The sequence below is a fragment of the Equus przewalskii genome, chromosome 3 (assembly GCF_037783145.1).
Source record: "Equus przewalskii isolate Varuska chromosome 3, EquPr2, whole genome shotgun sequence".
Taxonomy (NCBI): domain Eukaryota; kingdom Metazoa; phylum Chordata; class Mammalia; order Perissodactyla; family Equidae; genus Equus; species Equus przewalskii.
Window position 1 is genome coordinate 17,859,751 of NC_091833.1, and position 25,859 is coordinate 17,885,609.

At 54.8% G+C, this 25,859-nt stretch overlaps 3 protein-coding genes across 8 annotated transcripts in view; 2 read left to right on the forward strand and 1 right to left on the reverse strand.

The window, feature by feature from the left end:
• Positions 1-6,629, forward strand: part of CTCF (CCCTC-binding factor) — a 49,641-nt gene extending 43,012 nt beyond the window's left edge. For 2 of the 5 annotated variants that reach the window (XM_070612217.1, XM_070612219.1), the window contains 3 exons: positions 452-587; positions 3,822-3,983; positions 5,135-6,629. In XM_070612217.1, the coding sequence (XP_070468318.1) occupies positions 452-587; positions 3,822-3,983; positions 5,135-5,319 (483 nt within the window). In that variant the 3' untranslated portion in view covers positions 5,320-6,629. Of the gene's footprint in view, positions 1-451; positions 588-929; positions 3,984-5,134 lie in introns of all 5 variants that reach the window. The other 3 variants (XM_070612218.1, XM_070612221.1, XR_011537981.1) reach the window with 2 other exon arrangements.
• Positions 6,630-10,192: 3,563 nt separating this feature from the next.
• CARMIL2 (capping protein regulator and myosin 1 linker 2) lies at positions 10,193-22,745 on the forward strand. 2 transcript variants are annotated; one of them, XM_070613709.1, is made up of 39 exons: positions 10,201-10,624; positions 10,882-10,976; positions 11,071-11,121; positions 11,367-11,429; positions 11,532-11,656; positions 11,792-11,883; positions 12,090-12,160; positions 12,278-12,351; positions 12,495-12,570; positions 12,649-12,737; positions 12,860-12,954; positions 13,032-13,118; positions 13,205-13,317; positions 13,424-13,501; positions 13,639-13,715; positions 13,801-13,905; positions 14,102-14,171; positions 14,320-14,401; positions 14,501-14,597; positions 14,681-14,738; positions 14,877-15,049; positions 15,243-15,405; positions 15,490-15,591; positions 16,632-16,760; positions 16,844-16,957; positions 17,125-17,285; positions 17,366-17,453; positions 17,660-17,815; positions 17,933-17,999; positions 18,463-18,698; positions 19,562-19,662; positions 19,744-20,107; positions 20,190-20,312; positions 21,240-21,276; positions 21,441-21,512; positions 21,627-21,848; positions 22,007-22,087; positions 22,416-22,493; positions 22,581-22,745. In XM_070613709.1, the coding sequence occupies exons 1-39, from the start codon at positions 10,585-10,587 to the stop codon at positions 22,691-22,693; spliced, it is 4,218 nt and encodes a 1,405-aa protein (XP_070469810.1). In that variant the 5' UTR covers positions 10,201-10,584; the 3' UTR covers positions 22,694-22,745. The 2 variants fall into 2 exon arrangements, with proteins under 2 accessions (XP_070469811.1, XP_070469810.1); XM_070613710.1 differs by lacking the exon at positions 22,007-22,087 and having other exon boundaries at positions 10,193-10,624.
• Positions 22,702-25,739, reverse strand: ACD (ACD shelterin complex subunit and telomerase recruitment factor). Its single transcript, XM_008509671.2, has 12 exons — positions 25,341-25,739; positions 25,122-25,258; positions 24,906-24,999; positions 24,743-24,819; positions 24,568-24,612; positions 24,422-24,456; positions 24,119-24,270; positions 23,944-24,040; positions 23,778-23,864; positions 23,210-23,583; positions 22,983-23,074; positions 22,702-22,902 (listed from the first exon to the last, which is right to left on the reverse strand). Exons 1-12 carry the CDS (start codon positions 25,437-25,439, stop codon positions 22,824-22,826), a joined length of 1,368 nt encoding a protein of 455 aa, XP_008507893.2. The 5' UTR covers positions 25,440-25,739; the 3' UTR covers positions 22,702-22,823.
• Positions 25,740-25,859: the final 120 nt, after the last annotated feature.

Sequence of the window (25,859 nt, forward strand, 5' to 3'; positions counted from 1 at the left end):
AAGGGCCAGTCATCCCCACCTTGAGGTTTTCTATCCATGTGTGAACCCTTCTGCTGATGAGGTACTCCCTATCTTTGAATGGGTCTGTCCTAGACCTTCCCTTGGGGCCAAGTTAGTCACGAGATAAGGAACTGATCTGATCTTCCCCTGCTCCTCCTGCCTGCAGGCTGCTAGGCTGCTGAGCCCTTGCTCAGAGGACCCAGCCTTATCTTCTAAGGGATTCTCTCCTCTCCTTCCCTCCCTCCTCTCTCTTCCTCTCTTCTCTCCCTCTCCCCTCCTCCAGATGGAGACCACTTCCCATGACTAAGGAGAGCATGCAGGACTTCCTTAGCAGATACTAAGATGCTAGGATATTCAGACTTAGTATGGATACCCCATATAAATAAAGAGAACTTCCACTTCTGAGCTTATCTTTTTAAATAATGTGAAAGGGTTTTGTTTCTTTTGTTAGAATACCATGGCAAGACATGCTGATAATTGTGCTGGTCCAGATGGTGTAGAAGGGGAAAATGGAGGAGAAACAAAGAAAAGTAAACGTGGAAGAAAAAGAAAGATGCGATCTAAAAAAGAAGATTCCTCTGACAGTGGTAGGTGACTTGTTTCTTAGTTTAGTTACACGTGGCAGATTTTGCTACCCAGTTTCCAGTATATTTATGTGTGTATACGCTGGGGTATGGAGAGAGGCCAGTCACTCTTGCTTCCCTTAAACCTCTAATCCTCCTAACGTGTGTATATATTTACAAGGGCAATTAGTTTGTTCCTGGGGCAAATTTTTTTTTTTTCCTCATGGCATTTCATTGCTTAATAATATCTTATTTGTTTTGTTCAGTTAAAGCCAAAGCAAAATTATCTTTACTCAGTTTACTCAGATTAGTGATATTCTGAGGCCAGCGGAGTTTCTTTTCTATGTTCATAACTTTTACATTTAGGAAGATGCTCTAGATTTGAGCAATGAATCTAATGGACATGAAGAAGGTTGCTTAAGCATCCTGACCAACTTCTGGTTTGACTGCCTGTGTCAGCCTAGCCTTGAGATGTGTTGATCAAATCCATGAAGGTCAGCCTTTCTCTTCCTATCTTAATCGCTCCATTTATAATATAAAACTTTGCCTGTTTTCCTCTCCTTGATGCTCTTTGGGGTGTTTTTGCCTTTCTAGTCATGAAATCCAGGCAGAAGGTATGCTTTGAGGTGCTAGACTCATGAAGAGGGAGGGACAGCAACGACTGTTGGTTGTGTAGGAGTCACATTTGATTATACAAACTTGTTCCAAAGTGTTAGGTTCTATAATGTGGACACTTGGGCTGCTGGCACCCAGTTGAGAAGGCACATTTGTGACTAAAGATTTAAGCTTTTTGTGGATATAGAGGGGTTTTGTGTTGGGGAATAAACTTCCCCAGAAGCAGCATCAGACTAGAGAGACGTAGATGGTGCCTACTGTATTTCTAGGGATTCCTTGTTTTGTTTTCTGCACTGCTTGTTAGTAGAAATAGTGGGGAGGGAATGACATTTTTGAAAATTGGATGTATTAGAGAATTTGAGTCACTTTACTGGTTTTATTGTAAGACTTGCTCATGAAAATACTAGATGTTTTATATTTAGATCTGTGAAAAGGTCCCTTTAGTTTTTGTATATTTTAACAAGTCCTTCACTTTTTTATTCATTTCTTGGGAGAATATTCATACAGTAAGCATAAGAGTAGTTTATTTTTTGCTGCCTTTTTTAGTGGAAGATCTGTTTTAAGCAGTGTCTTCATTCTCTGGCTTTTAAGTGAATGCCTCCTTTAAAATGTCAGTTTCCTTGATTTTTATAAAAGCACACCACTCTACTGAGAGACTTTCTGGAATCCCTTAGTTTCACTAAGAAATTAACGACTGGTCTGTTGGGAGTTGCCAAGGAATGTCAGAAGGCCCCACATGTTACCAGAGATCAACAGATAACCTTGAGCTGGAGGATCCCTGTAGTTGCTCTTAGTTGCAGAGCCTCATGCCAGAGACGGTGTCCCGTACCGTTTTTTCCCATGGTACTGCCTTGTTCACTTCTGTGGTTCATCCCCCAACAAGACCAGCTTCACTCCCTAATTGTACTTCACCAGAAGCATTTCAGCTGAAGTGTTCATTGACAATTTCCTAATACATTTCTACAATCCCTCCTTTTGTCTTCACTACTGGTTTGTAGAGCACAGTTTGGTTTTGGTTCTGGGCCTCATACCCACCGTCTCTTTATCACCCTGGAAAGTCTGGGCTTTCCATCACACTGCTTACGAAGGCCATGCAGTCATATTTGTCCCCTCCCAAATTTTCTGCCTGTTGGCCATCTGCCGAGGTTGACCAGCAGAGTCTACTGCTATTTTCAAGGCTTTTTGCCAAAATGTCTCCAAGTCAATAATCCTTTGACCCTATTAACCTTCTTTGTGTGCTTTTTCCCCCCAACTCTGACTAAATTTGTTTAGTTTTCTAGGCATTGGGCCAACTTAGGCAATAGGGAGGGGGCTTGAATAAGTTCAACAGGGAACCATGTCGTTCTTGACACACTGCCACGTACCAGTATGTTCCCCACATTTTCACTTAGAATTTCAGTTGCTTGACAAATAAGGCATTTTGTCCTCAAGATCAGGCATTTACCCAAAGATTTCTAAATTTAAACATTTGGTTCCAGAGAAAGAGAATGTGCTTGTAACCTGTGCTCTTGGAGACAGGCGAGCAGGGTACATTTCGTGCCATGGCACTGGGGGAGGGATAACAAGCTCTTTGGCTGCCTGCAGGTGTGGGCAGCAGAACAGCCCCAAACGGAGGTCAGAGATTTGAATTCCACTAGCTGTGGCTTAGCTTGTGCTTTACAAATTACTTAGCTTCTCACTTTTTCTATAAAATGAGTCTAACACCTCTTATTAAATGAAGTAATGAAGCCTAAATGGAATAATGGAGAATTTTTAAATTGTGATATACAGTGTAAATAACAGCTATGTTTGTGTAATAGAGTGTAGGTTACAGAGCATGATTACGCGTGTTATCTCAGTGCTTTTGATCCTCGATCACTAGTAAGTAGGTTGAGAGTGCTTTAGTGATTTCACAAGGAAACTGAGGTTCAGTGAGGTCATTGTCCTAGGTCACACACCTACCTACTGAGAGATCTGAGACTCCAAGCCACATTATCATCAGGCTCCTCATCAGTATTCTTCTTACAATAATTCTGTCTCCTTTTATGTGATTATGATATTAGGGAGAAGGTAAGGGAGTTAAGAATGACCCATTGGGTCTGGTACAGCTGGGAAAAAATTAAGACCAAAAATTTGACCTTAGAAAAAACTCATCAATAATAGTCTTAAAAGAACTCTTGCTTCTTATCCTAGTAAATAGGAGCTCCCAATGCATAAGAACTTCTGTCTTGCTCCCTGACAAATAGACACACACACCCCTTCCACTCACTTAGAAATAAGCAGGACCACATCTTCAGGGGTCCATTTCAGGGGTTCCTCTCAGGCTTAATGTCCTGTTTTATCCTTGTATAAAAGGTGGAGGGAATGACTTATTTTATTTTCAGCTTAAATCCTTGGTGGTTTTATAAAGAAAAAAATAGTATCTAATCCACGTAAAATATGAATAATAGTATTCAAGTTGATTTGCTTATTCTGCCACAATATGAGTTTACTCTGTTAATTTTGATAGCAGAAATTTCAGGAAAAGCATTTTTAAGATGGGCTTTTAATAATGAAAATAAATATATCACTAGACTTTACAGAATATGTGATTATTTGTGTTGTTTTTTGTTCCACCGCTCTTCTCCTTGCCCCACCACCTGTTCTTCCTGTTTTTATGAGAAGAAAATGCTGAGCCAGACCTGGATGACAATGAGGATGAGGAGGAGCCTGCCGTGGAAATTGAACCTGAGCCAGAGCCTCAGCCTGTTACCCCAGCCCCACCACCCGCCAAGAAGCGGAGAGGACGCCCCCCTGGCAGAACCAACCAGCCCAAACAGACCCAGCGTAAGTTACTTGTCTCAGCTCAGTAGGCTGGTATCCTCTCCCAGCACATAGGGGAGCCAAACCTGTCTTTGCTCTTTGCGGAGATGGGAACTAAGCCCTGAGAACAAGTAAAGGTCTCGCCAGGAGCAAACTCTCAGGAAGTAATTTTTTTAGTTTTTACTGGGGAACATCTGAGGAAGTCTCCAGGGGCCTCTTAACATTTTGGTGAGAAAAACTCCAGAGTAGAAGGGTACTTATGTTCTGCAAGATGGGTACTGTGACTGTGGGAGGGTTTTGCAAACAAACCAAAGTCACTGTCAGCACTGATATGGTAATGAATGGAAAAGAGCCGTATTTTAAAGGGTGGAGGGGTAAAGCAATCTCTGTGCTGAGATTAGCCCTCCTCAGAAGTCCAGGCCGGTGGATTCAATTGCTGGCCTTCTGATTTTGGAGAGGACATAAAGGAAGGTGTTGGTCCTCCACCTCACACTCCTGTAGTGGACGTGGCCTTTGTGACAGCAGGCTCTGGGGGACTACTCATGCCTCACTCCAGATCCTCTAAAAGCTAGCAGTTTGTTTTGTTTTTGTTTTTCTTTAACAAATGCAGGATTTAATCTTTTTTTTTTAATTCATTCCCTGAACCCCACGTATAGATGTCTCTCACAGAGGACTGGTTAACTATCGATCCTGGGAACCATTTCACCTACACACACTTGAGTGAACAAACTGCTGGGAGGGCCCTGGGTGTGGGAGAGCTTCAGAATCAAAAATGTCAGGTTCTTACAATGGGTGGGGTCACCTCTAAAATGGACCTACATCACACACTCGGTGACGTACTTCTAGTCACACAGTGTCCGCATCTTTTGGCTGTCTCACACTAGTGTAAAGCCCACACTTATGACATAGGGAAAATTAAGGCTCTTAATATGTAATTTGGGAGGCATATGAAGATGGAATGTCAGCATTTTGTTCTTTGATAGTTTCTAGAATATTGGAGCTTTATGTATAGCCACATTTTAGGTCATTAAGTCTTTTTTTATTAACTTTCTCTGTATCACTACTAACGCTTTCCTGTATTGCTGACATCCATTTAGCGTCAAGTCTGAGAAGACCCGTGCAATGCTTGGGGGCTTTAATAGAATGTTTGTTTTCTTCCTGCTCCTCTTTGCCAGCAACAGCCATCATTCAGGTTGAAGACCAGAATACAGGTGCAATTGAGAACATTATAGTTGAAGTCAAAAAAGAGCCAGATGCAGAGCCCGTGGAGGGGGAAGAAGAGGAGGCCCAGCCAGCTGCCACAGACGCCCCCAATGGAGACCTCACACCCGAGATGATCCTCAGCATGATGGACCGGTGATGGCGGGGCCCCGCTCATCGCCAGGACTTCTCTGGGCTGTGTTTAAACGGCCCACATCTTAAATTTTCTCCCTCCTTTCTTCTTTTGGCTTTGGGAAAAGCATCATTTTACACCATTTTACCAAACATACTGAGAACTAAAACTTCAAGGATGATGTTAGAAAAATGTGATTTAACTAGAACTTGCTGTTTGATGTTAGCAAATCATGGAATGTTCTGAGTCTCTGAGGGTTTACTGTGAAGTGCTGAGGACAGTGTTGACGCCTAACTGGTTTTCTTAGGAGACAGAGACATTGAACCCTCTCTCTTGCTATGGTAAACCACTCCAGAATGGCCGCCAGGTTTCCCAGAGTTCTATGGTCTTCTTCCCAGGAGAGTTTTTAATTGTAAATGCAGACTTGGGAAGGACTTAGACTTTTAAACTGGTTTTTGCTTTTGCTTTTCCCTGGCTCCCTTTGCTTTGGAGTCAGCTGCACACCAGTAGTATGGCATGCTACGATCGGTTTCTGTCTGAAGGCTTTGCCTCTTTCTTGGCAAAGTTTCTGGTATGGTCAAGCTTGTAAATAACCTTTTTTTACATTTTAATCTTTTCCATTAATTAAGAGGTTGAAAAGAAGTGCAGTGTAAGAAAACCCAGCATTTTAATTACTTGCAAATTAAGTTACCACAGACTCTGTAGTGTGTCAGTGTTGACAAGAAATTGGATCACAATCATGTAGCAGAACGGCACCCAGACTGCTGCCGCTGGGGATGGACCCCACACGGGAGATCGTGAATTCCAGCCCGCGGAGCCAGCATTTGAACCTTGTACAATTAACTTTCAGTTATGATTTCCCATCGACATTTTCTTTGCTCTGTTTGTAGCTGAATTGTTTGTGTTCTGTAAATCCTCTGTTAAAGCAGAAGGGTGATTATGAGCGGGTCACAGCAGCCCTTAAAAGCTGGGCCAGGAAATTCACTAGGTCAGTAATTTAAACTTTGGATCTTCAAAAAAAAATAATAATGTGAAGCAAAACCAACTAAAAAGTGATTCTTGCACATGAACTGTCACACGTTTAAAATGTGTTTTTTAGAGAGCCTCAGTCTTGCTGATTTCAAACACTTTTTTCTTCTGTGTATTGCTTTTAAGAGAGCCATCAGTTAGCTATCAGACTCTAGGTTGATGCATTTTGTACTTAGCTGTACTGTGTGATATTTTTCATTATTTTAGGATGCCAACAAGAGACCTGTAATAAAATATGTGATGGGGTTGAGAGCTGGGGAGGAGGATCTACTGCTGTACAGCTAATAAATCATACGGATTAACAAGTGCTCCACGCGCTGCCGCGTGATTCCTGCCTGATGAGGAGCCCAGGGCACTCCGCACCCATGCCTCGGGGGTGCAGGCCTCCTCCTTTCCCTCAGATGGCCACTTACTCTCTAGCTATGGGAGATGATCTTGGCAGATGATGCGATATTGAGTGCATCCTGCTATAAGTTTTAACTCCCTGAAAGTATGAGTTGAGAGGTGAGTGGATGACAGCTGCCAGCCTCCATGGTCCATCTTTGGAGTGGGTTCCCCGTGGCAGAGGGGGTTGGGCCACAGAGCTTCAGGTAGAAAGGGCTGATGGGAAGCTGTGTCCTCACGATCGCAGCTGAAAGAGGGCTGGGATCAGTACCTCAAGCTTTGCCAAGTACAGGGGAAAAGAGGGAAGTGGGCCCAGTCTGCCTTAGAGAAGTTCATTTGAGAGGCGAGACACGTACAACCACCAGGTGTGGAGAGAGACGCCTGTATAGCGGAGTTGCTTGCTAGCACCACAGGAACAGGATGGAAAGAGTCAGTGGGAAGTTTATGCATTAATGAAACATCATCCTGCTGCTGCTGGCCATTTCTGGGGCAGATTGCTTTGGCAAACTCATTTTAGGTGAAAGTTTCAGCCACTAATTACAGGGTTTTTTAACCAGAATTCCAACTTACCAGTTTTCAGTGAGAAGTAACAAAGGACAAGATGTATGTAGCCTTTGGCTAGCTTGTACTGTCCATGCAGTCAGGTCTCCCAGGAAGACATCATCTGAGCCTCAGGACTGTGGAACCAGGCAGTCAGCTTCTTGGACTGAATATTAGTGGCCTGAGGCTGTTGGAGCGTTGAGTTTCCGTCCCATCCATGGGCTGGCCCCCCACAGGGGCCAGAGTACTCTCTTAGCAGAAACTGGGCATGTAACTTTTATAAACTATAATAGAAAATCTCTTTGCAGCACAGTGAGCATTTATATCTTAAGCATAGCTTTTCATTTCTCATTATATACATTCAAATTGAAAGTTTAAAAGTGGGTTTGTTTTGGATGGGGAGAGGGGTAAGAAAAGTGACAGTCTGATGGGAGTTAAGGCTGAAAAAGGATCTCCCATTGCCTAGCCGGAGATACATCCTGTGTGACTCTATTAAATATAAAGCCTTTGGCAGGAGCCGGTTCTCACTCTTCCTCCGCGCCAGAGAACTGATGGGGAAGTTAACTGACCCGTCTGCAGCACTCTTCCCCACTGCTAAGCTGTAGTAGGAACGGGAGTAAAATGATCTATTCCCTTTCCACACCTGGGCTGGCATCGCCCCATCTGCTGCTGCCCAGCTCAGCAAGCACAGAGCCCTCTCTTGCTTTTGGTCAGGATCTTGTCTTTTAAAAACTGAGAGGAGCCTTGTGGCAGCACTGGGAGGTGCAGCCTGGCAGGTCCTCATCCTGTGCTACTGGAGCAGGCGGGGCTTATTCCTCATTATGAGCTTTTAGCATTTCCTGAGCGCCCATGGAGTGTCATGCTGTCTGGAGCACAGAGACAGGCTTGAACAAACGGAAGGCCTCTCCCCCTCTCATTGAGTCACTGTCACTTGTAGGAGCTGAGTCCCTTGTGTTCACTTGGTCTCTGACAGCAATTATGTTTGTTTTGTCACTGCTGCCCTGACCAAAAGCAGTTAAGAAGGTATGTGGCTATCCCGGCACTCCTATCCTGCTCGCCATGCTCCTCCTGGTGTCCTCCTCCACAGCCCCTTGCTTGTCCCCCCCAGCACTCACCAGACATGGACTGATGCCGCGAGCGTGGCTGCTGGCTTCAAGAGTCCCTCCACCTGAGGAGCAGCTCGAGCCCTTTGGCAGTCGTTTCCTCTTGTGTTTCTCATCCTTGTTCTAAAAAGAAAAGTCCCAGTGAGATAGGTTTTCTATTGTTCTGTTTTGGAGTCCTGGGGTTGCCATGGTAGACTTGGCAAATGTGAGCGTTCACTGAGCGCCAGGCACTGTTGTGAGCACTTTTAATAAACACTTAATCCTGGGCCAGTCTGGTGGCGCAGCGGTTAAGTGCGCACATTCCGCCTTGGCGGCCCGGGGTTTGTCAGTTCGGATCCCGGGTGCGGTCATACACACTGCTTGGCACGCCATGCTGTGGTAGGCATCCCACATATAAAGTAGAGGAAGATGGGCACGGATGTTAGCTCAGGGCCAGTCTTTCTCAGCAAAAAGAGGAGGACTGGCAGCAGATGTTAGCTCAGGGCTAATCTTGATAAAAAAAAAAACAAAGAAACGCTTTATCCTTATAGTAACACTTAGAGATAAGTTAATGGCTCCAGCTTATAAAAACAGGAACTGGAAGCCCAAAAAGGTTAAGTAACTTAATCAGTGTCAAACAGCTGGTAAGAAGTGGAGTCAAGACTTGAATTCAGGAGTCTGCCTTCAGAACCTGAATTCTTGACCACTTGGCCATGCCGTAAGTACGTGAGTACGTAAGTACGTGAGACCTATTGAGTTCTCACTCTAAAAGCAGTTCATGGGTTCCATGTGGTCTTACAACAAGTCTTAGATCTTAACCCAAACTCCCTCCTGTCAAACTGGGAGGCAGGAGAGCAGGCCCTCCTCTTTCCGCTGTTGGCAGGAACTCAGCTTGCTCTCCAGCTGAGTCTGCCCCTGTCAGCCCTCATGGGCCTGTTGGTTGAGGAGAGGGAGTGGCTTCCCCCAAGTTCTAACTATTCAGCTTCTGCTTTCCACTTTGTCCTAGTCTTTAGTGGACCTCAGCAAGGGGAGATGAGATTTGGAGGGGGTGGAGGTCAGATGACTGGAGGATGGTCCCCCTGTCTGCAAGCCCCATGATGGGGAGGAGTAGCTAGGGGTTGGGAGAGAAACCAGTATCTCTCACCTGCTCTCCCGGTTATTTAACCTCTGCCTGGCTGAGCCGTGGGCAGGGCAGAGGGCTGTTCCTTATCCCACAAGTGGAGTTTAATTAGATTGTAATGGAAGAAAGAGATTTAATCCCCTCCTGTGAACCCTCCAGAATCTAGGTCCCCAGTCTTCTATAAGGCAGCATGCTCGGCTGACACGCCCGGCCTCCATGACCTTCTGATCCCTCCCAGCCCTGAAGACAGTAGCTTCCCTCTCTCCTTAGTAGTTCCCCCTCCCCAGACTCTGTTCTGCTACACACAGGAGGGCCCTCCTGTACCTGGCCTTTGCTCATGAGTCACTCCACCCTTCCCTGAAGCCCTTGGGGCTCAGGCTTTAGCCCGAAGCTGCCCCCTGAGGGCATACCCCCACCTTCTGGCCCTGTTCCAGCCTGAATCTGATAAAAGCTGAGGAACCTCTGCCTCAGAGAAGGGCGTCTGGGCCTATCGGGTGTTTTTTCCCCACCCTTTCAAGAGTTCGTGGATCCCCGATGGGGTCACAGACTCCAGGTTAGGAGTCTCTTGCCCTGCCCAGGGTGTCAGACCTTCGCTCAACCCAGGTTAGGACCCTGGTGTTGGGAAAGATCCGACGCTCCTTGATGGAGAGATGCCCCTTCCGTCCCACCCCCTGTCCACCTCCCTCGCTGGGCTTTGGAGGGGACGAACCCGAGTGGGCCACAGGGATCCCCGAGCGGGCAGCGCCCCCTGGTGCTCGCAGCAGGGACTGCGGTGAGGCGTGGAAGTAGGGGGCTAGGAACCGCGGAGGGTGCGCGACACGCGCGACCCTTCGGCCATACCATTCCCACCCCCTGTCTGCCCTTACAGAGTAGCTCTTGTGCGACAGGACAAGCGGGCAGCTGGGATTCTGCCCCCTCCCACACCCCCGAACCCGGGCGACTGCTCCCGGCCCGCAGAGGCCGGGCGGGGAGGAGCCGGGCCGGGGGCGGCCTGGCAGGAAGCAGCGCGTACTTTCCGCTGCAGAAGGAGCAGGTGGCTGCAGTGCGGGCCGGGGCCCCAGGCTTCCTGTGCGCGCCCGCCCGCTGCTGTTTCTCGTCGGAGCTCCTTGGGCCGCCCTGGCCGCCCGGCCTGGCCGCATGGCCCAGACCTCCGACGGCATATCCTCTGAGCTGCGAGGTAAGCGCTGCCCCTTCTCCCTTTCTTGGCTGGGAGGAAGCAGCGCGGCCCCCAAACCAGAGGCCCACTCAGAGGCCCGGGACGCTGGGCAAGCGGTTCTCTTTGCTCCTCCGGATGGCTTGATGGCCCCGAGATCCACTCCACTCCTTCCTTGCTGGCCCATAGATGAGCTCAGGCCCCTAGCCTGGTACAGACTGTGGGCATGAATTGACCTCCATGAGAGAACCAAAGTTACCCAGCAGGCTTCCCTTCCACAGGGGAGATCACCAGGTTCCTGTGGCCCAAGGAGGCGGAGTTGCTGCTGAAAACCTGGCTACCAGAGCGGGAGGGTGCTGATCGATGTCACGTCCTGGTATGGCAGGGGGCAGAGACTAGGAGGGCCTCTGCGGCCCGGACAGAAAGGGCCTCTTGTCTTGCCTGGGGTTTCAGACCCTCTCTCCCCCCAGGCACTGCTACGATGGAGAGCCTACCTGCTCCACACCTGCCTCCCCCTGAGAGTAAGTCCCAGGGCCTGGCTGCCACTCTTCTTGCCCTCCAGCAGCTTCCTGGATGAGAGCTGCATTTGCAGCATTGTCTGTCTTGTCCTTGAGGGCTCTGCCCTTCCAACAGCACTGGGGTCCCAGCAGCAAGCAAGACTGGAGTCTAGGCAGGTCTGGCTCTCAGCTCCAGGCTGCACAAAGGACTGGGCTCCTAGGAGGGTGGGACTTGGACCTTGGTCCCAGCTGATCCAGGTGCTCCATAGGTGGACTGCACATTCAGCTACCTGGAGGTACAGGCCATGGCGCTGCAGGAGACACCGCCTCAGGTGAGACCCCTAGTACCCCACTAGGGCCTGCAGCCTGGTCTTCACTTCCCCCTCCACCTGCCCCTACACATGGAGCCCAGCTCAGCTGCCCTCCCTCTCCAGGTCACTTTTGAGCTGGAGTCCCTACCTGAGCTGGTCCTGGAGTTTCCTGGCGTGGCTGCCCTGGAACAGCTGGCCCAGCATGTTGCTGTGGCTATCAAGAAGGTCTTCCCTCGCTCGACGCTTGGGTGAGGACTGGCAACTGCAGGGGGCTGGCAGGGAAGGAGGGCAGTGCAGGGATGCTCTGGATGACACAGCTGGGCTGCCTCCCATCCTAGGGGCTAGAAGTCCTTTGCCCCCTTCACCTTTATCTCCCTCCCCAGGAAACTATTCCGGAGGCCCACACCCTCCTCCATGCTGGCTCGGCTGGAGAGAAGCAGCCCCTCAGAGGCCACCTCACCCAGCAGCCCCTGTGGTAAGGGCTAAGGCAGGGCCACACAGGGCTTTCAGGCTACCCCCTCCTGTAGCCCCAGAGCCCTGGATTTGGAGATCTCCCAAACTGAACAGAGCCACTCAAGGCACAGCTACCACCCAGCTTGGGTCTGATCTTCCTCTATCTCTGACCTTTTGTCTCTCTCCTCCCCACACCCTCACCCTGTCATACCCCTGGCACCTCCCCAGGTGGCTTCTTGGAGACATACGAGGCTCTGTGTGACTACAATGGCTTCCCTTTCCGAGAGGAGATTCAGTGGGTGAGGGTAGGGCCCTCTCTGGAGGGCTCCGTAGACATCTGATCCCCCATGTACATTGAGTCCCTCCCTACCTCTTGTGGCCCCCAAGCCAGTTGGAGACTCTTTCTTCCCGTCCAGGATGTGGACACCATCTACCATCGTCAAGGCTGCCGCCATTTCAGCCTAGGAGACTTTGGTCATCTAGGCAGTCGGTAGGTGGCCTGCTAGGCCAAAGAAGGGAGGAAGATGCTGTGACCCACATTCCTAGGCCTCAGCCTCTCCATGGAGGGGCATGCTGGGCCTAGGACCTGGCTGGAGAGCCCTGAGCTCTGCCCCTGCCCCTTCTCCCGCCCAGGGACCTAGCCTTGAGTGTGGCTGCCCTGTCCTACAACCTGTGGTTCCGGTGCCTCTCCTGTGTGGATATGAAGCTGGTGAGAGTGTAGGGGCAGGGAGGGGCCAAGGTTTCGGGGTCCAGGTGCAGCCCACTGAGCCTCCACTCTGGTTCCCAGAGCCTTGAGGTCTCGGAACAGATTCTGCACATGATGAGTCAGTCGTCCCACCTGGAGGAGCTGGTGCTGGAGACCTGTGGCCTGAGGGGGTAAGGGGGCCAGGGTAGGGCTTGGGGGGAAGAGGCTAGGGGCTTGAGATTGGGAGCCTTGTGGCCTGGGGAGGAGTTAGGAATCCATAGTCAGAGTCTCATGCCTGGGGTCTGGTCCCCAGAGACTTTGTCCGGCGACTGGCCCAGGCACTGGCAGGGCACTCCAGCTCTGGGCTGCGGGAGCTCAGCCTAGCCGGGAATCTGCTGGATGACAGAGGTATGGCTGAGCTTGGGGAACTCCCGGGGGCTGGCACTGGAGATAGTGAGACCCACATGGCTGCCCCCATCCTCCAGGCGTGGCTGCCCTCAGCAGACACCTAGAACAACGTCCTGGAGCCCTGAGGAGACTCAACCTAGCGCAGACGGGGTTGACGCCCCGAGGTAGGCGGGGCCAAGGTGGGGTGGGGTGGGTGGAGCGGGAGGATGGGTCTGCTTAATTGCTGAGCCTCTCCCTCCTCCACCACCAGGAATGAGGGCTCTGGGCCGGGCACTGGCTTCCAATGCGGCCTTTGACTCTGTCCTGACCCACCTGGACCTTTCCGGAAACCCCGGGGCGCTGGGGGCCTCAGAGGACAATGGGGTGAGTGGCTGTCTTTAGGGGCAGTGATTGGGGGCGCCGCAGGCAGTGGAAGCTCTTGGTGAGGCGATCCCTGACTCCGGCCCTCCCACCTCCATCCTCCCGCCAGGGCCTCTATAGTTTCCTGAGCCGTCCTAATGTTCTGACGTTCTTGAATGTCGCAGGCACCGACACCGCCCTGGACACTGTGAGGGGGTGGTCAGTGGGGGGATGATTTGTAGGGCTGGTGTCCCGGCCTGAGGTCTAAGGGTAGACTGGAGGGTGGGGCGGGGCAAGGAGGGGCTCAGTCCTCTGGCCGGTGGAGCCCATACCCTCCTCCTGCAGCTCTTTGCAGCGCTGTCCCTTGGCTGCTGCGCCAGTCTCACCCACCTCGACGCTTCGAGGAACGTCTTCTCCCGCACGTAAGGAGGCGGGTCGGGGCAGGGGGAGACGCGGGAGCCGTCTCCCTGCTCCTGGAAGCCCACTTCTCCCGCTCCCCCACCCCAGGAAGTCCCGGGCTGCGCCCGCCGCGCTGCAACTCTTCCTCAGCCGTGCAGGGACGCTTCGGCACCTGGGCCTGGCGGGCTGCAAGCTGCCGGCCGACGCGCTCAGGTCAGTGTAGCTGTCCACAGCCACGCCCCTGCCTGTGCGGCTACATCCCAGGCCCTTCACCTCACCTTCAGCATCTCGCTCCGCTCCTATTTTACCCACAATCTCCCCGGCATATTGCCCCTTCTTCTTGGCGTTCGTTGGCGCCCTGGGGCCCCCTTTCCAAGCTCCTGCCACTCCCTGTGACATCCCCTCCCAGGGCCCTTTTGGAAGGCCTCGCGCTCAACACGCACATGGGTGACCTGCACCTGGACCTCAGCGCTTGTGAAGTGAGTACCCCAGCCCAGAAACATAGCAGCCAGTGGGCCCACACGTTGGGAGTGGGGCTCGAGGCGGGAGCGCAGGCTGCTTGCTGGGAGCCTGATCCTCCCCACCTGTGGCCTGTTGGCCTGAGCGTGCCCCACCTTCCACCTTCAGCTGCGCTCAGCGGGCGCTCAGGTGATACAAGACTTAGTGTGCGATGCTGGCGCAGTGAGCTCCCTGGACCTGGCGGATAACGGTGAGGCCACCGGAAAACCCATCCTCCCTCCATCCACCCAATTCCCATCCCACCCCATCCTCGCAGCCTCGCCTTTTATGTGACCCGAACTACCCCCAGGCTTCGGCTCAGACATGGTGACTCTGGTGCTAGCCATTGGAAGGAGTCGGTCCCTGAGACACGTGGCGCTTGGAAGGAACTTCAACGTCCGGTGCAAGTGAGCCCTCATCCCACTCCCAGGAGTCCCAGACAGCACCCCACCACCTGGGTCCCCCCTCCAACTGCGACCCCTGCCCACAGGGAGACCCTGGACGACGTCCTGCACCGGATTGTCCAGCTTATGCAGGATGACGACTGTGTGAGTTCACGGGACTATGCGGGATCCCCAGGCAATGGACCCCTGTGACCCCTCTGACTCCTGCTCTCTCAGACCCTGTGACCTGACGTCCTTGCTGACCCCTGACTCGAACCACAAATGGCTTTCTCTTAACCTCAGCCCCTGCAGTCTCTGTCCGTGGCTGAGTCGCGGCTGAAGCTGGGTGCTAGCGTCTTGCTCCGGGCCCTGGGCACCAATCCAAACCTGATGGCGCTGGATATCAGCGGCAACGCCATGGGGGACACGGGAGCCAAGATGCTGGCCAAGGCACTTCGGGTCAACACAAGACTCCGGTGGGCGGGGTCAGAGGGGTGGGACCAATGGGGGAGGAGGGCGTGGCATAGAGGGGCTTACTGGGCTAAGAGGCGGGGCTGAATGAGAAGGAGCAAATGGAATGGATCGGTGCACGGGGTAAATAGACAAGGCTAGTGGGTTGGGTGGGGCCTCTCGGAGCTCCGCCCCCGACTGAAGCCCGGCCCGGCCCAGGTCTGTAGTCTGGGACCGGAACCATACCTCTGCTCTGGGCCTGCTCGACGTGGCTCAGGCCCTAGAGCAGAACCGCAGCCTGAAGACCATGCCTCTGCCACTGAACGACGTGGCCCAGGCACAGCGCAGCCGCCCGGAACTGACAGCACGTGCAGTGCATCAGGTGGGGATCCCCTCTCCCCTCCCTTGCCCTGCCACATGCTGTGGCCCCCGCGCCCCCCCCCTTCTCAATATCTCTTGTTCCCAGATCCAAGCCTGTCTCTTGAGGAACAACCGCGCAGACCACGCCTCTCCTGACCGCACCTCCCGCCCACAGCCTCTAGGTCTTGTCTCGGACCCCTCTGAGCAGGTCAGTGGTACCTCCCTCAAGACAGAGCAGGGGGAGAGCTGTGGCATCTAGGAGCCTCCATGAATCTGAGAGTCTGACTTTCCTAGGGCCAGGGTGCCTGAATCCTGCTGTCCCAGACAAGTCCCTCTCCTTGGTCTGGAGAAGAGCCAACCCCTCCTGAAATAGCTCTCCCAAATAATACCCCTGGCTGCCTTTTTAAAGTATTTAAATAGTCTCTCCTGTTAAAGATGGAAGGTGTTTAAAAGTCCTCCCTCAATTTCCCCCCGTGATTGTAGCTCCATCTGTGTCTTCCCATTCACAAGGCTCCCCTCCCCTCTCCACTGACCGCTGTTGTGGCCCAACCCAGCAACTCTTTTTCTGGCTTCATCTCCCTCCACCACCTTGCCTTTGTGAGATGTTCCATCTCTCCATTCCCAAATCTCACTTCTCTCCCAGGCTCCAGAGCCCAGGCATCTCGACCCAGACATCCTGCAGGGGCTTCACATTCTATACATCTTCAAGTGATTTCGTCATCTCCCACAAACTCTTCTCTCTACCCTGGAGCTCAGTCTCACTGGTGCCCACACCCACCAAGTGCTGTGGAGAGTTTCAGGCCAGGTCTCTTGTGACCACACTGGAGCCCCCACAGTCCTCCTTGGTCCTGCCTTTGGACCACTTCTCAAACACACCATTCCTCACCTCCACCCCCACTATCCCTTGCTCCCCTGGTTCTTACTCCACGGCTCCTCACTCCCATTTCTCCCCACCCCTCAGTCTATCCTCTAGGGGGATGGTGAAAGGACTGAGCTAAAATACAGACATGACTAACAGCTCCTTTCCCTCCTATTCTGAACACTTAGAAAGTATATATAAAGTCCCTACAATAAAGCAAAGGAGACACTGCTTTCCCTCCTTGAACAGATAGGGTTCCTAAGTGGCTGGCCTGATCATATCAGCTTCAGGCCCTCACCCACTCAGTTGGAGACCCTGGGAAGGAGACAGTAGGGTCTGGGGGTATTGGAAAGGGACCAGGCTGGGACTGATTCCTGATGCCCCCCCAGGAAGTGAACGAACTGTGTCAGTCGGTGCAGGAGCATGTGGAGCTGCTGGGCTGTGGGGCTGGACCCCAGGGTGAAGCTGCTGTGCACCAGGCCGAGGATGCCATCCAAAACGCCAACTTCTCTCTCAGTGTGAGCACCCCCTCCTGCTACAAAGACCCTTCCTCTCTTCCTCAGGTGTCAACTTACAACTCCTTTTCTTCCTTGGCCTCTAGATTCTCCCCATTCTCTATGAGGCTGGGAGCTCCCCAAGCCATCAATGGCAGCTGCGGCAGAAGCTGGAGGGCCTCCTGGGACAGGTGGGCGAGGTCTGCCGCCAGGACATTCAGGTGAGATGGTATCCTTGACCCAGCCCCACCTCCATATGCAGGTTTGACCCCTATCCCGTAGGCTTGACTGTCATATCCCATGAATCAATGTTCTGTGGGGGTAAGAGCCTCAAGCCAATCTATCTAGGCCCTAGCCACACTCTTACTATGCTCTGACCTCTGCCCAGGACTTTACTCAGGCCACATTGGACACAACAAGGAGCCTCTGCCCACAGATGCTGCAGGGACCTAGATGGAGGGAGCAGCTGGAGGGGGTCCTAGTGGGCTCAAGGGGCCTCCCAGAGCTTCTCCCAGAACACCTGCTGCAAGATGCCTTCACTAGGCTCAGGTAGGCCGGATGGGGCTGGGCTGGGCTAGACAGGACTGGGCAGAGACAGCACACTAACGTTTGCCCTCTCTTGCCCTCAGGGACATGCGGCTGTCAGTCACAGGGACCTTGGCAGAAAGCATTGTGGCTCAGGCTCTGGCGGGTCTGAGTGCAGCCCGGGATCGGCTGGTGAGGGGGAACTGTGCACTTGCACACTTGCATGCATGCACATGCACACACACACACGCACAGACAGAGTGACCTGGCTACTGCCTTGCAGGGGTTCTGTAATGTCTTCTGGGGTCATGTAGCCAGCTATTTCAGGGTTCCCTTAGGACCAATGGGACTATGGCTGAGGCCCTACCTGCCCATCTTTGGGGTGCCTGGTATTGCAGGTGGAGAGTCTGGCTCAGCAGGCAACAGTGGCAATGCCCCCTGCCATACCAGCACTGGATGGAGGTGAGCCCAGCCCCCTTGGGCCTGGGGAATTGGAAGGTCTTTTTTTCCCTGAGGAAGAGAAGGAAAAGGAGGAGGATAAAGAGGAGCAGAAGGTAGGTGGCCCCAGAAGTCTGGACCTAGAACCCTAGATCTTCCCATCTTGTTCTGGAGTATGGAAGGTGGAGAGGCAGCTCCCCTATCCCAAGCTGAGTTTGTGCCCTCCCCACCAGGACGCCAGCCCTCTACAGAAATGGCCTGAGTCCAGCCACTGCCTTCACCTGGTCTCATCCACTCACAGTGAGTCAGGGTCTCGGGGAAAGGGAGTTACTCAGGTTGGGCTGAGGCTCCATTAGACCTGGGAACCTGGACACATTCATTCAGCCCTGTACTGGGAACTCCCTTGACCCTTGACCTGGCCAGACCAGGACCCCCGTGCAACCTGCAAGGTTGGAGTCTGCTGTAGTCAATCAGCACGGAGCAGGACCTGAGCAGGGCTGGAACACTGTCTCCACTCGCTTCCCCCCGCCCCCTTCTCTACCCCCAGGACGCGCATGCTTGGCGGAGGTGCGGAGCCGCGCGTTGCTCGTGGCCGCGCTCAGCACCACGGACAGCGGCGGCGGGGGAGGGGCGGGCGGAGGGGCGGGCGGTGTAGCCGGGCCCCTCCCCGCGCCCTGGGCGGGTCCCCCGCCGCCCTAACGCCACCGCTGCCACCACCTCCTCGGGCTCGGCGCTTGGTGCTCTTCTGGTGCTCTTCCCTCAGGTGCTGCTGAGGAACCGGAGCCGGAGCCCGAGCTGGCGGCTCCGGGGGAAGATGCGGAGCCTCAGGCGGGGCCGTCCGCGCGCGGCTCTCCAAGCCCCGCCGCCCCAGGGCCCCCAGCCGGCCCGCTGCCTCGTATGGACCTTCCACCAGCTGGGCAGCCCCTGCGCCATCCGACCCGGGCCCGACCGCGACCGCGGCGCCAGCATCACCACCGCCCACCGCCGGGGGGCCCCCAGGTGAGCACCCTCCCCCTATTCTAGAGCTCGTGGAACTGGTGGTCGCAGGTGGCTCATTCGCTCCTCTTGGGAGATGGCAGCCAAGGAGGTGGGTTGTGGTGTCCCAAGACCTGGTGGTGCGGCCACGTCCTGGCCACCCCTACCCCAAGCCATGCCTACGCAGGGTCAAGGGTGTGTGGGTTCCATTGGGGGTGCGTCTGGGTAGGACTCTGTCTTGGGTTGGCCCGCCCGCTGCATGAGTGGATGTGTGAGAGAGGGTGTCCGTCTTATCCTCTGTCTCCCAGGGTTACTGAAAGATGCTGGGCCCCCTGGACTGCAGGGACAATCCTGCGTCTATTGCATGTGCCGCGGGTGTATATGTGGGGAGATGTATGTGTGGGCTGGGTAGTGGAGGGGGCAGCGGACACAGGGCGGAAGGGGGGGGTGGAGCTGGCTCGAGGCCCCCCAGAGGGTCTGACGCAGCAGCCGACGCTGCTGAGCCGGCAGCAGGCCGGGTGGGGTGGGGGTGGGGGGCACTGCAGGGAACTGTTTGGAGCAGAGGGGGTGACAAATGGGAACGTGTGACCCACGGGGCGCGTGGGTTCTACCCTGTTACATGACCAAGTGGTTCAGGGTGTGTAGGATACTCTGTGGGACAAGAATGAGTGTGGGCTGGGTGTGTGTGTCCAGGACCAACTTCAGGTGAGGGGGTATGTGAAATCAGCATCTCTGCCCACCAGCTGGACAGGGGAGAGCTTGTGTCAGCAGCCCCCTAGGGTCACCTCAGCTCCCAGGTCCTGAAGTTGCCCAGGCCAGGCTGCTGGACAAGGGAGGTGGAAAGAAGTCACGGTTACACTCAGCCCTGACCCTGTGGTGTCCCCCAGGTGCCCCCAGCCCTGCCGCAGGAAGGGAATGGGCTCAGTGCCCGCGTGGACGAGGGCGTGGAGGAATTCTTCTCCAAAAGGCTGATCCAGCAGGATCGCCTGTGAGTGAGGGGCAGTTGCAGGGGTGGGAGAGGGTGGGATGCTTCATGGGTCTTCCCACTCACTGCTGGCTATTCTCACAGCTGGGCCCCCGAGGAGGACCCAGCCACTGAGGGGGGTACCATCCCTGTCCCCCGTACACTGCGAAAGAAGCTGGGTACCCTCTTCGCCTTCAAGAAGCCTCGTTCAACTCGGGGGCCACGGCCTGATCTAGAGACCAGCCCTGGGGCAGCTCCCCGCACTCGAAAAACCACACTTGGGGACCTGCTGCGGCCACCAGCCCGTCCTGGCCGTGGTGAGGAGTCTGGTGGAGCCGAGGGGGGCACCAGCAGCCCTGACCCTGCCCGCAGGAGCCGGCCTCGCTACACTCGGGAAAGCAAGGCTTACTCGATGATACTGCTACCTGCTGAGGAGGAGGAGGCTACATTGGGTGCCAGATCTGACAAGGTGAGAACTGGTGACTGGGTGAGGGCTCTGCTGGAACTGAGGGCAGTGGGCTCTCTCCCCACTCAGGCATCTCTGTCCCCAGCGGCGGCCCCTGGAGCGGGGAGACACAGAGCTGGCCCCATCCTTTGAACAGCGGGTACAAGTGATGCTGCAGAGGATCGGCATGAGCAGAGGCAGCGGGAGTGCTGAAGGCAAGAGGAAGCAAGTGAGTTGGGAGGGACACAAGTGCAAAGTGAGGGGGCAGGTGACATGTGGTTTGTGGCAGTCTGTGGGTGACATATGTGACCAGGAGGAGACTCGTGACTTACAGACAAGTCTGTCAGTTCCACCCCTTCCCCCCACAGAGTCATCAGATTCAATCTTTCTTCCCTCTTGGCTTCTGTCCTGGCCCAGGCCACTGATATCTTGTCTTCAGAGCCGGAATGGTTCTTTCTCTGCAGATCTAACAGAAATCTGACCTTGTCACCTGCATTTGAAACAGCAAGTCCTCCAGGGGCTTCCTCTCCCGACATTGCCCTGACTCCTAACCCTGTCTCAAGGCCATGTGGGGTCTCAGCCTGTCACTGCTTTCATCTTACTGCTCTCCACCCCTGGTGGCATCTCAGAGCCTCCACACATGTTCTTCTGTCTGGAGCTCCTCCCTGCCCCACATGCAGCCTCGCATCACCACCTGTGGATTACACTGGGTTCTTCCTCATCCATCCCTACATTTCCCTGTGGGCCTTCCCTGACTCTCTTCCGTGGCCACCCTGCTAATGCCACTCTCTGATCACAGTACCTAATGAGAACCACAGCCCTATGTACTATCCATTTAATAACTTTTCAGGAAAATAAGAAACACATATGAAGTGAACCTGAGCTTGAATTTAGAAACATTGAAGTGTAGAAAATGAATCAAAGAATTAAGAAATCACATTATCTGTGTGACATGCATGCATATAGATGTTTCTGTGTGTTAACTATTCACCATCCCAGACTGTGAGCTGTAAGAGGGCCAGGACTAGGTTTGCCATGTTCTTGTCTAGCCCACAGGGGGCACTTAGTGACAGTTATAAGAAAAAGAACGAACAAAAAGAAAAGGCTAGGGTGAGGGCAGGGCAGGACTGAGCTTGACATCCCTGTTTTCCTACAGAGCAAAGATGGAGAGATCAAGAAGGCCGGCTCAGATGGTAAGTGGGACCCCGGGATAGGGCAGTACATTTTTGGGGAGGGGGATGTCCTTAGAAATAATCCCCAAGGCACTTGCTTTCCTAGGGGTGGAGGGGGAGAGGCCGGGTTTTTCTTCCCCGCACCCCCAAGGTCTAGTGCCTGAGCCCCCAGCCCCACCTTGCAGGTGACATTATGGACAGTTCCACGGAGACCCCACCCATCTCAATCAAGTCCCGCACCCACTCTGTGTCTGCTGGTAAGCGAGGGCCACTGTGTGTGTTGGGGAACAAGCAGGAGAGGGGTCAGATCATTGGACAGGCTCACCTCCTACGTCTGGCCCAGGTCTTGGTTGACACCCTTCTCCCTGCAGACCCATCGTGCAGACCTGGTCCAGGAGGCCAGGGGCCTGAGTCTGCCACTTGGAAGACACTAGGGCAGCAGCTGAATGCAGAGCTCAGAGGCCGTGATTGGGGCCAACAGGATGGTCCAGGCCCCCCTTCCCCTTGTCCCAGTCCAAGACCCCGAAGAGCCAGCCCTTCCCCAGACAGCCTGGGCCTTCCAGAAGATCCTTGCTTGGGCCCCAGGAATGAAGGTAAGCAGGCACCATAGGCCCCCACTCTAATACTGGGCTGGGGACTAGAGGAGTCCCTGCTGGGAACTCAGCTCCTCTGGGGACCCTGAAGGTGGGAGGCAAGGGCTGGAGAGGGGGCAGCTGCTGGGATCATACCCTGATACCCTGGCCTCCCCCAGATGGCCAGCTGAGGCCGAGGCCTCACTCAGCAGGGCGGCGAGCAGTGTCTGTGCATGAGGACCAGCTCCAGGCCCCTGTTGGTGAGGGGAGACTCCTCCATTGTGTGCTTGAGTGGAGGAGAAGATGGGGGAGGGAGGGCTCCAGGGCTTCCTTCGTGGTTCTGGTCCTTGTAGCGGGTCACCAGTGATGTGAGGAGTCAAAAAACCAGGGAGCCAGAAGGCCAGGAGCAAGGGTCTGACAAGCCCTTTCTACTAGCCCTGGCTCCATCTCCAAAAAAGCAACCCCTGTCGGGTGGGAGGATGCAGGGGAAGAGGGATGCTCTAAAGCCAATAGTGTGAGGTGGGGGGAGGGCATTGGGGACAGGTAGCAAGCCCTTAGCAACCCACCCCATCTTTCTGTGTCTCTCAGAACGGCCCCTGCGGCTGCAGCGCTCCCCTGTCCTCAAGCGCAGGCCAAAGCTTGAGGCACCCCCATCTCCAAGCCTAGGTAAGAGGAGGCTGGGGCCAAGTGAGAGGGTGGCAGGACTGCTCAGTCCAGTCCTGACCCTTCCCGACTCCCCTTCTCCCTTTGCAGGATCTGGGCTTGGAGCTGAGCTTCTGCCCCAACAGCCTACAGAGCCCTCCAGCCCTGAGCAGAGCCCACCCTCCCCAGCCACAGACCAAAGAGGCGGCGGCCCCAAACCCTGACCCTCTCCTTTCCTGCCGCATGAGATTATTTTATTAAAAAACTCAAAGGAAACAGAGTGTGGAGCACTGTTTGTCCAACCCTAGGCATGAACCTGTGTGCACATATCCTCCCACGTACTCGCAGGACCCGTCACATCTGGGTTAGCTCAGACTCTGGCTGTGGCTCCATCAGAAAGTTCAAGGCCCAGGCAACGAGCTGTGGAAGGAGCCTGGGAAGAGAACCATGGCTGTAGGTCAATGGAGACTGGGACTGGTGACCAAGAGAGTGGGGGCAGCCCCAGGCACTCACCTGGCAGCTTGGACCTGGCTACAGAGGGAGGCGCAGGGTGGTTCGTACTCATATTGGAAGGCAGAACCATCACGATGCCTCTTTGGGGGATCCTAAAGGGGGGGTGTGGTGTCTGGACAGGGGCCAACAAAGACCCCTAACCCCAGCCAAGGCTACCTCAGTCCCACTCGCAGCTCCACCAAGGCCCACCCCATTCTACTCTCCAATTGTAGGGGGGCTATGCTCACCCAGGCAGCGCTGGACTCCAGGGCTCGCTTCGTGGTTCTTGTCCTTGGAGAGTGCTGCCAGTTCTTAGAGGGCAACCCTACCTCCTTGAACTCCAGGCTAGGTTTCTGGGCCCTGGTCACATGGGCCTGGTGTGGACTGTGGACATGGCCAAGGGGTGACAGACTTGGGGTACAGCTCAGGAGGGGGGAGTTGTGTACACGGCTGGGGTGTGGGGAATTGGGGGGCAGGGGGCCAGGGACTGAGCAGATGGCTGGTAGGGGCTGGGAGCTGCCCTTCTGTACTGGGTCTGGAGAAGCCAAGGACAGGGCAGGCAGAAGGCTGATGCTGGCACCACTCTCCTCTGAAAGCATGTGGACGGGTAAGGCAGGGATTCCTGGGGAGAAAGGGACTCACTGTGGGCAGAGCTCTCTCAGCTCAGACCAGCTGAATGGCCTGTGAGCTTAGGCAGGCCTGCAGGGACTGTGTTTACCACCCACCCACCTGTGCATCCTTTCACAGCATCCTGCACAGCCTGGGCACCTAACTGATAGACAGCAGTGAGTGCTTGTGGCCTGAGAACCATCTTACCTGAGGAACTGGGTGAGGAAGAAGGAGAAGAAATCAGAGTCAGCGATAGGTCCTGCAGAGCTGGGTCTTGTGGGGGCAGCTCAGGGCCTGGGATTCAGGGCAGGCTTATCAGCATTGTAGGTGCTGGGCCCCCAGGTACTCCCCTCTTAGCCTCTCCAGTCCTTACCCTGTGCCCTTTCATCTGGGTCCAGAGAGCTCAGAATTCGCTGGTCATTCTCAGAAATGTGCAGCCATAGGCTGGGGACAGTGTACACAGCTTCTCCCTGTGGGACATGAACACTCAGCTTGGCCCTGGTCCAACTCCTCACCCAGATATTTCCCAAGGGAAGCCCCAGACTAACCATTGCCCTGCGGCGTGAGGTGGCCCAACGGGTGAGTGGGGGTGCTGTGCAAGGGCCTGCCAGCATCAGACAGCTCTCAGCCAGGCGCACTAGTGCCCCCTGATGCTCCTGGTCCTCCTGCACCTCATCCAGAAGTTGCGACAGTGAAAGGCCTGAGGACAGGGGACCAGGGGATGGGCCGAAGCTTAAAGAGGAAGAAGGGTAGTACAGGTGTGGAGGAGGGCTTATTAAGGAAGAAGGAGGTGATGGCTGGAGAGGTCGCTCTACAGGGAGTTAGGAACACTGGCCAACCCATAGAAGTACCTGCATTGGGGGAGGTGGACTCTGAAAGGTGCTCCCTACAGAAACAGAGGGGACAGGTCTGAGGAACAATCCTGAGGCCTGTCTACACAGACTTGCCATCCCCTGACCGAGCCACTCTTGGCCCCAGAGCCCAACCCCAGACTCACGCCAGGCAGTCATAGAGCTTTTTCTGCACATCCGGGTCCTGGTTGCTGGGAAAAAGAGGAAGGTAGTAGGCAGTCCGTGTTACTAAGGGCCCAAGCTCTCCCACCCAAAAGGCCTATGCCAACGCCAGCCAGGCACGGGTGAGGAGAACAGCTGGAGGGTGGAATCATCACTTACCAACCAGTCACCCGTTCCCGGGGCTGCTCCGTGGGAAGCAGGCTGAAGCGGTCCACCTGAAGGTAGAACTCCGCAGGCTGGAGAGTGAGTTCAGGGACGGGTCTCAGGAGTAGCGACGAAGAGTCAGGCCCAGTAACCCGCCCAAGCCAGCCTTACCACTCACCGCGCCGCCTTCGGCGACTTGGACTCTGACGTCGCAGTCCTGCAGCAGCAGCAGCCGACCTTCTGACCCTCGGAAGCCGAACTCCTTATCCTCCCTGCAGCGAGTGCCACCGTCACTGTCTAGCCTGCCTGAACACAGCCCCGCCCACCTTGGGCTCAGGCCTTGCGCCCTCCCGCTGGACTCCGAGCTCCCCGGGCCCCGGAGGACCTCTCTCACCAGTCCGAGGTGTTCACGGCTTCCCGCGTCACTAGGCATCGGACACTGTAGGTCCCGTCGGACACAAGCAGTGCGGCCCCCACGTCAGGGGTGTCAGGGGCGCGGGACGGGCCCGGGCCCTCGTCGTCCTGCAGAACCTGACAGCGGCGACCCGCGTCAATCCCACCGCCCTGGGGCCCCGCCCTGGTCTCCGGGCCCTGAAGCGGGTAGGCGGCTCACCTCGAGCAGTTGCCCCGCCCGCGGACTTGAGAGTGCCTCTGACCCCAGGACCAGCTCTCGAATCCAGGGCCGCAGAACAAGGGTCCCCAAACTTGCCATTCCCGCGGTAGCACCCAGCGGCGCACCACCGGCCCGGGTTTCCCGCGGTCGCCGCGGCCGCACCTCTCGTCGGAAGAGGAAGCGCAGGACGGCTGGGCGGGGCCTGAGGTTTGAGGCCCCGCCCCTGTACGTGCCCGCGCGTGCGCACGAGCGCGTCTAGTTCGAGAACTTGTGTGCCGGCTCCTGTTGTCTCGACTGGATGCTGGCCTTCTTACTCTTACCGGGGCATCTGTCCGAGCAGCGGCCTGGCGTTTGGGCTGTACGTCAAGACTCCCGGCAACGGCAGGAAGGGGCCAAGAGCTGGCTCGGATGGAGAGGGGAGGATGTGGGGCCTGAGGCTGCGGCTAAGGCTGGTCCGAGCGAGTTGGCTTGAAGCCAGTTCAATACCGTGTGACCCCGAGGGGTTCAGCAAATATTTAT

What these genes read in the sequence shown, in the direction of transcription:
- CARMIL2 (XM_070613709.1), top strand. Translation starts at nt 10,585, where the DNA reads ATGGCCCAGACCTCCGACGGCATATCCTCTGAGCTGCGAG. An exon ending in GAATCTGCTGGATGACAGAG is followed by an intron (nt 12,955 to 13,031) that starts GTATGGCTGAGC and finishes CCCATCCTCCAG; the next exon opens with GCGTGGCTGCCCTCAGCAGA. An exon ending in TCTCGGACCCCTCTGAGCAG is followed by an intron (nt 15,592 to 16,631) that starts GTCAGTGGTACC and finishes ATGCCCCCCCAG; the next exon opens with GAAGTGAACGAACTGTGTCA.
- ACD (XM_008509671.2), bottom strand. Translation starts at nt 25,439, where the DNA reads ATGGCAAGTTTGGGGACCCTTGTTCTGCGGCCCTGGATTCGAGAGCTG. An exon ending in GCCGTGAACACCTCGGACTG is followed by an intron (nt 25,000 to 25,121) that starts GTGAGAGAGGTC and finishes CACTCGCTGCAG; the next exon opens with GGAGGATAAGGAGTTCGGCT. An exon ending in AGCCAGGTCCAAGCTGCCAG is followed by an intron (nt 22,903 to 22,982) that starts GTGAGTGCCTGG and finishes TTCTCTTCCCAG; the next exon opens with GCTCCTTCCACAGCTCGTTG.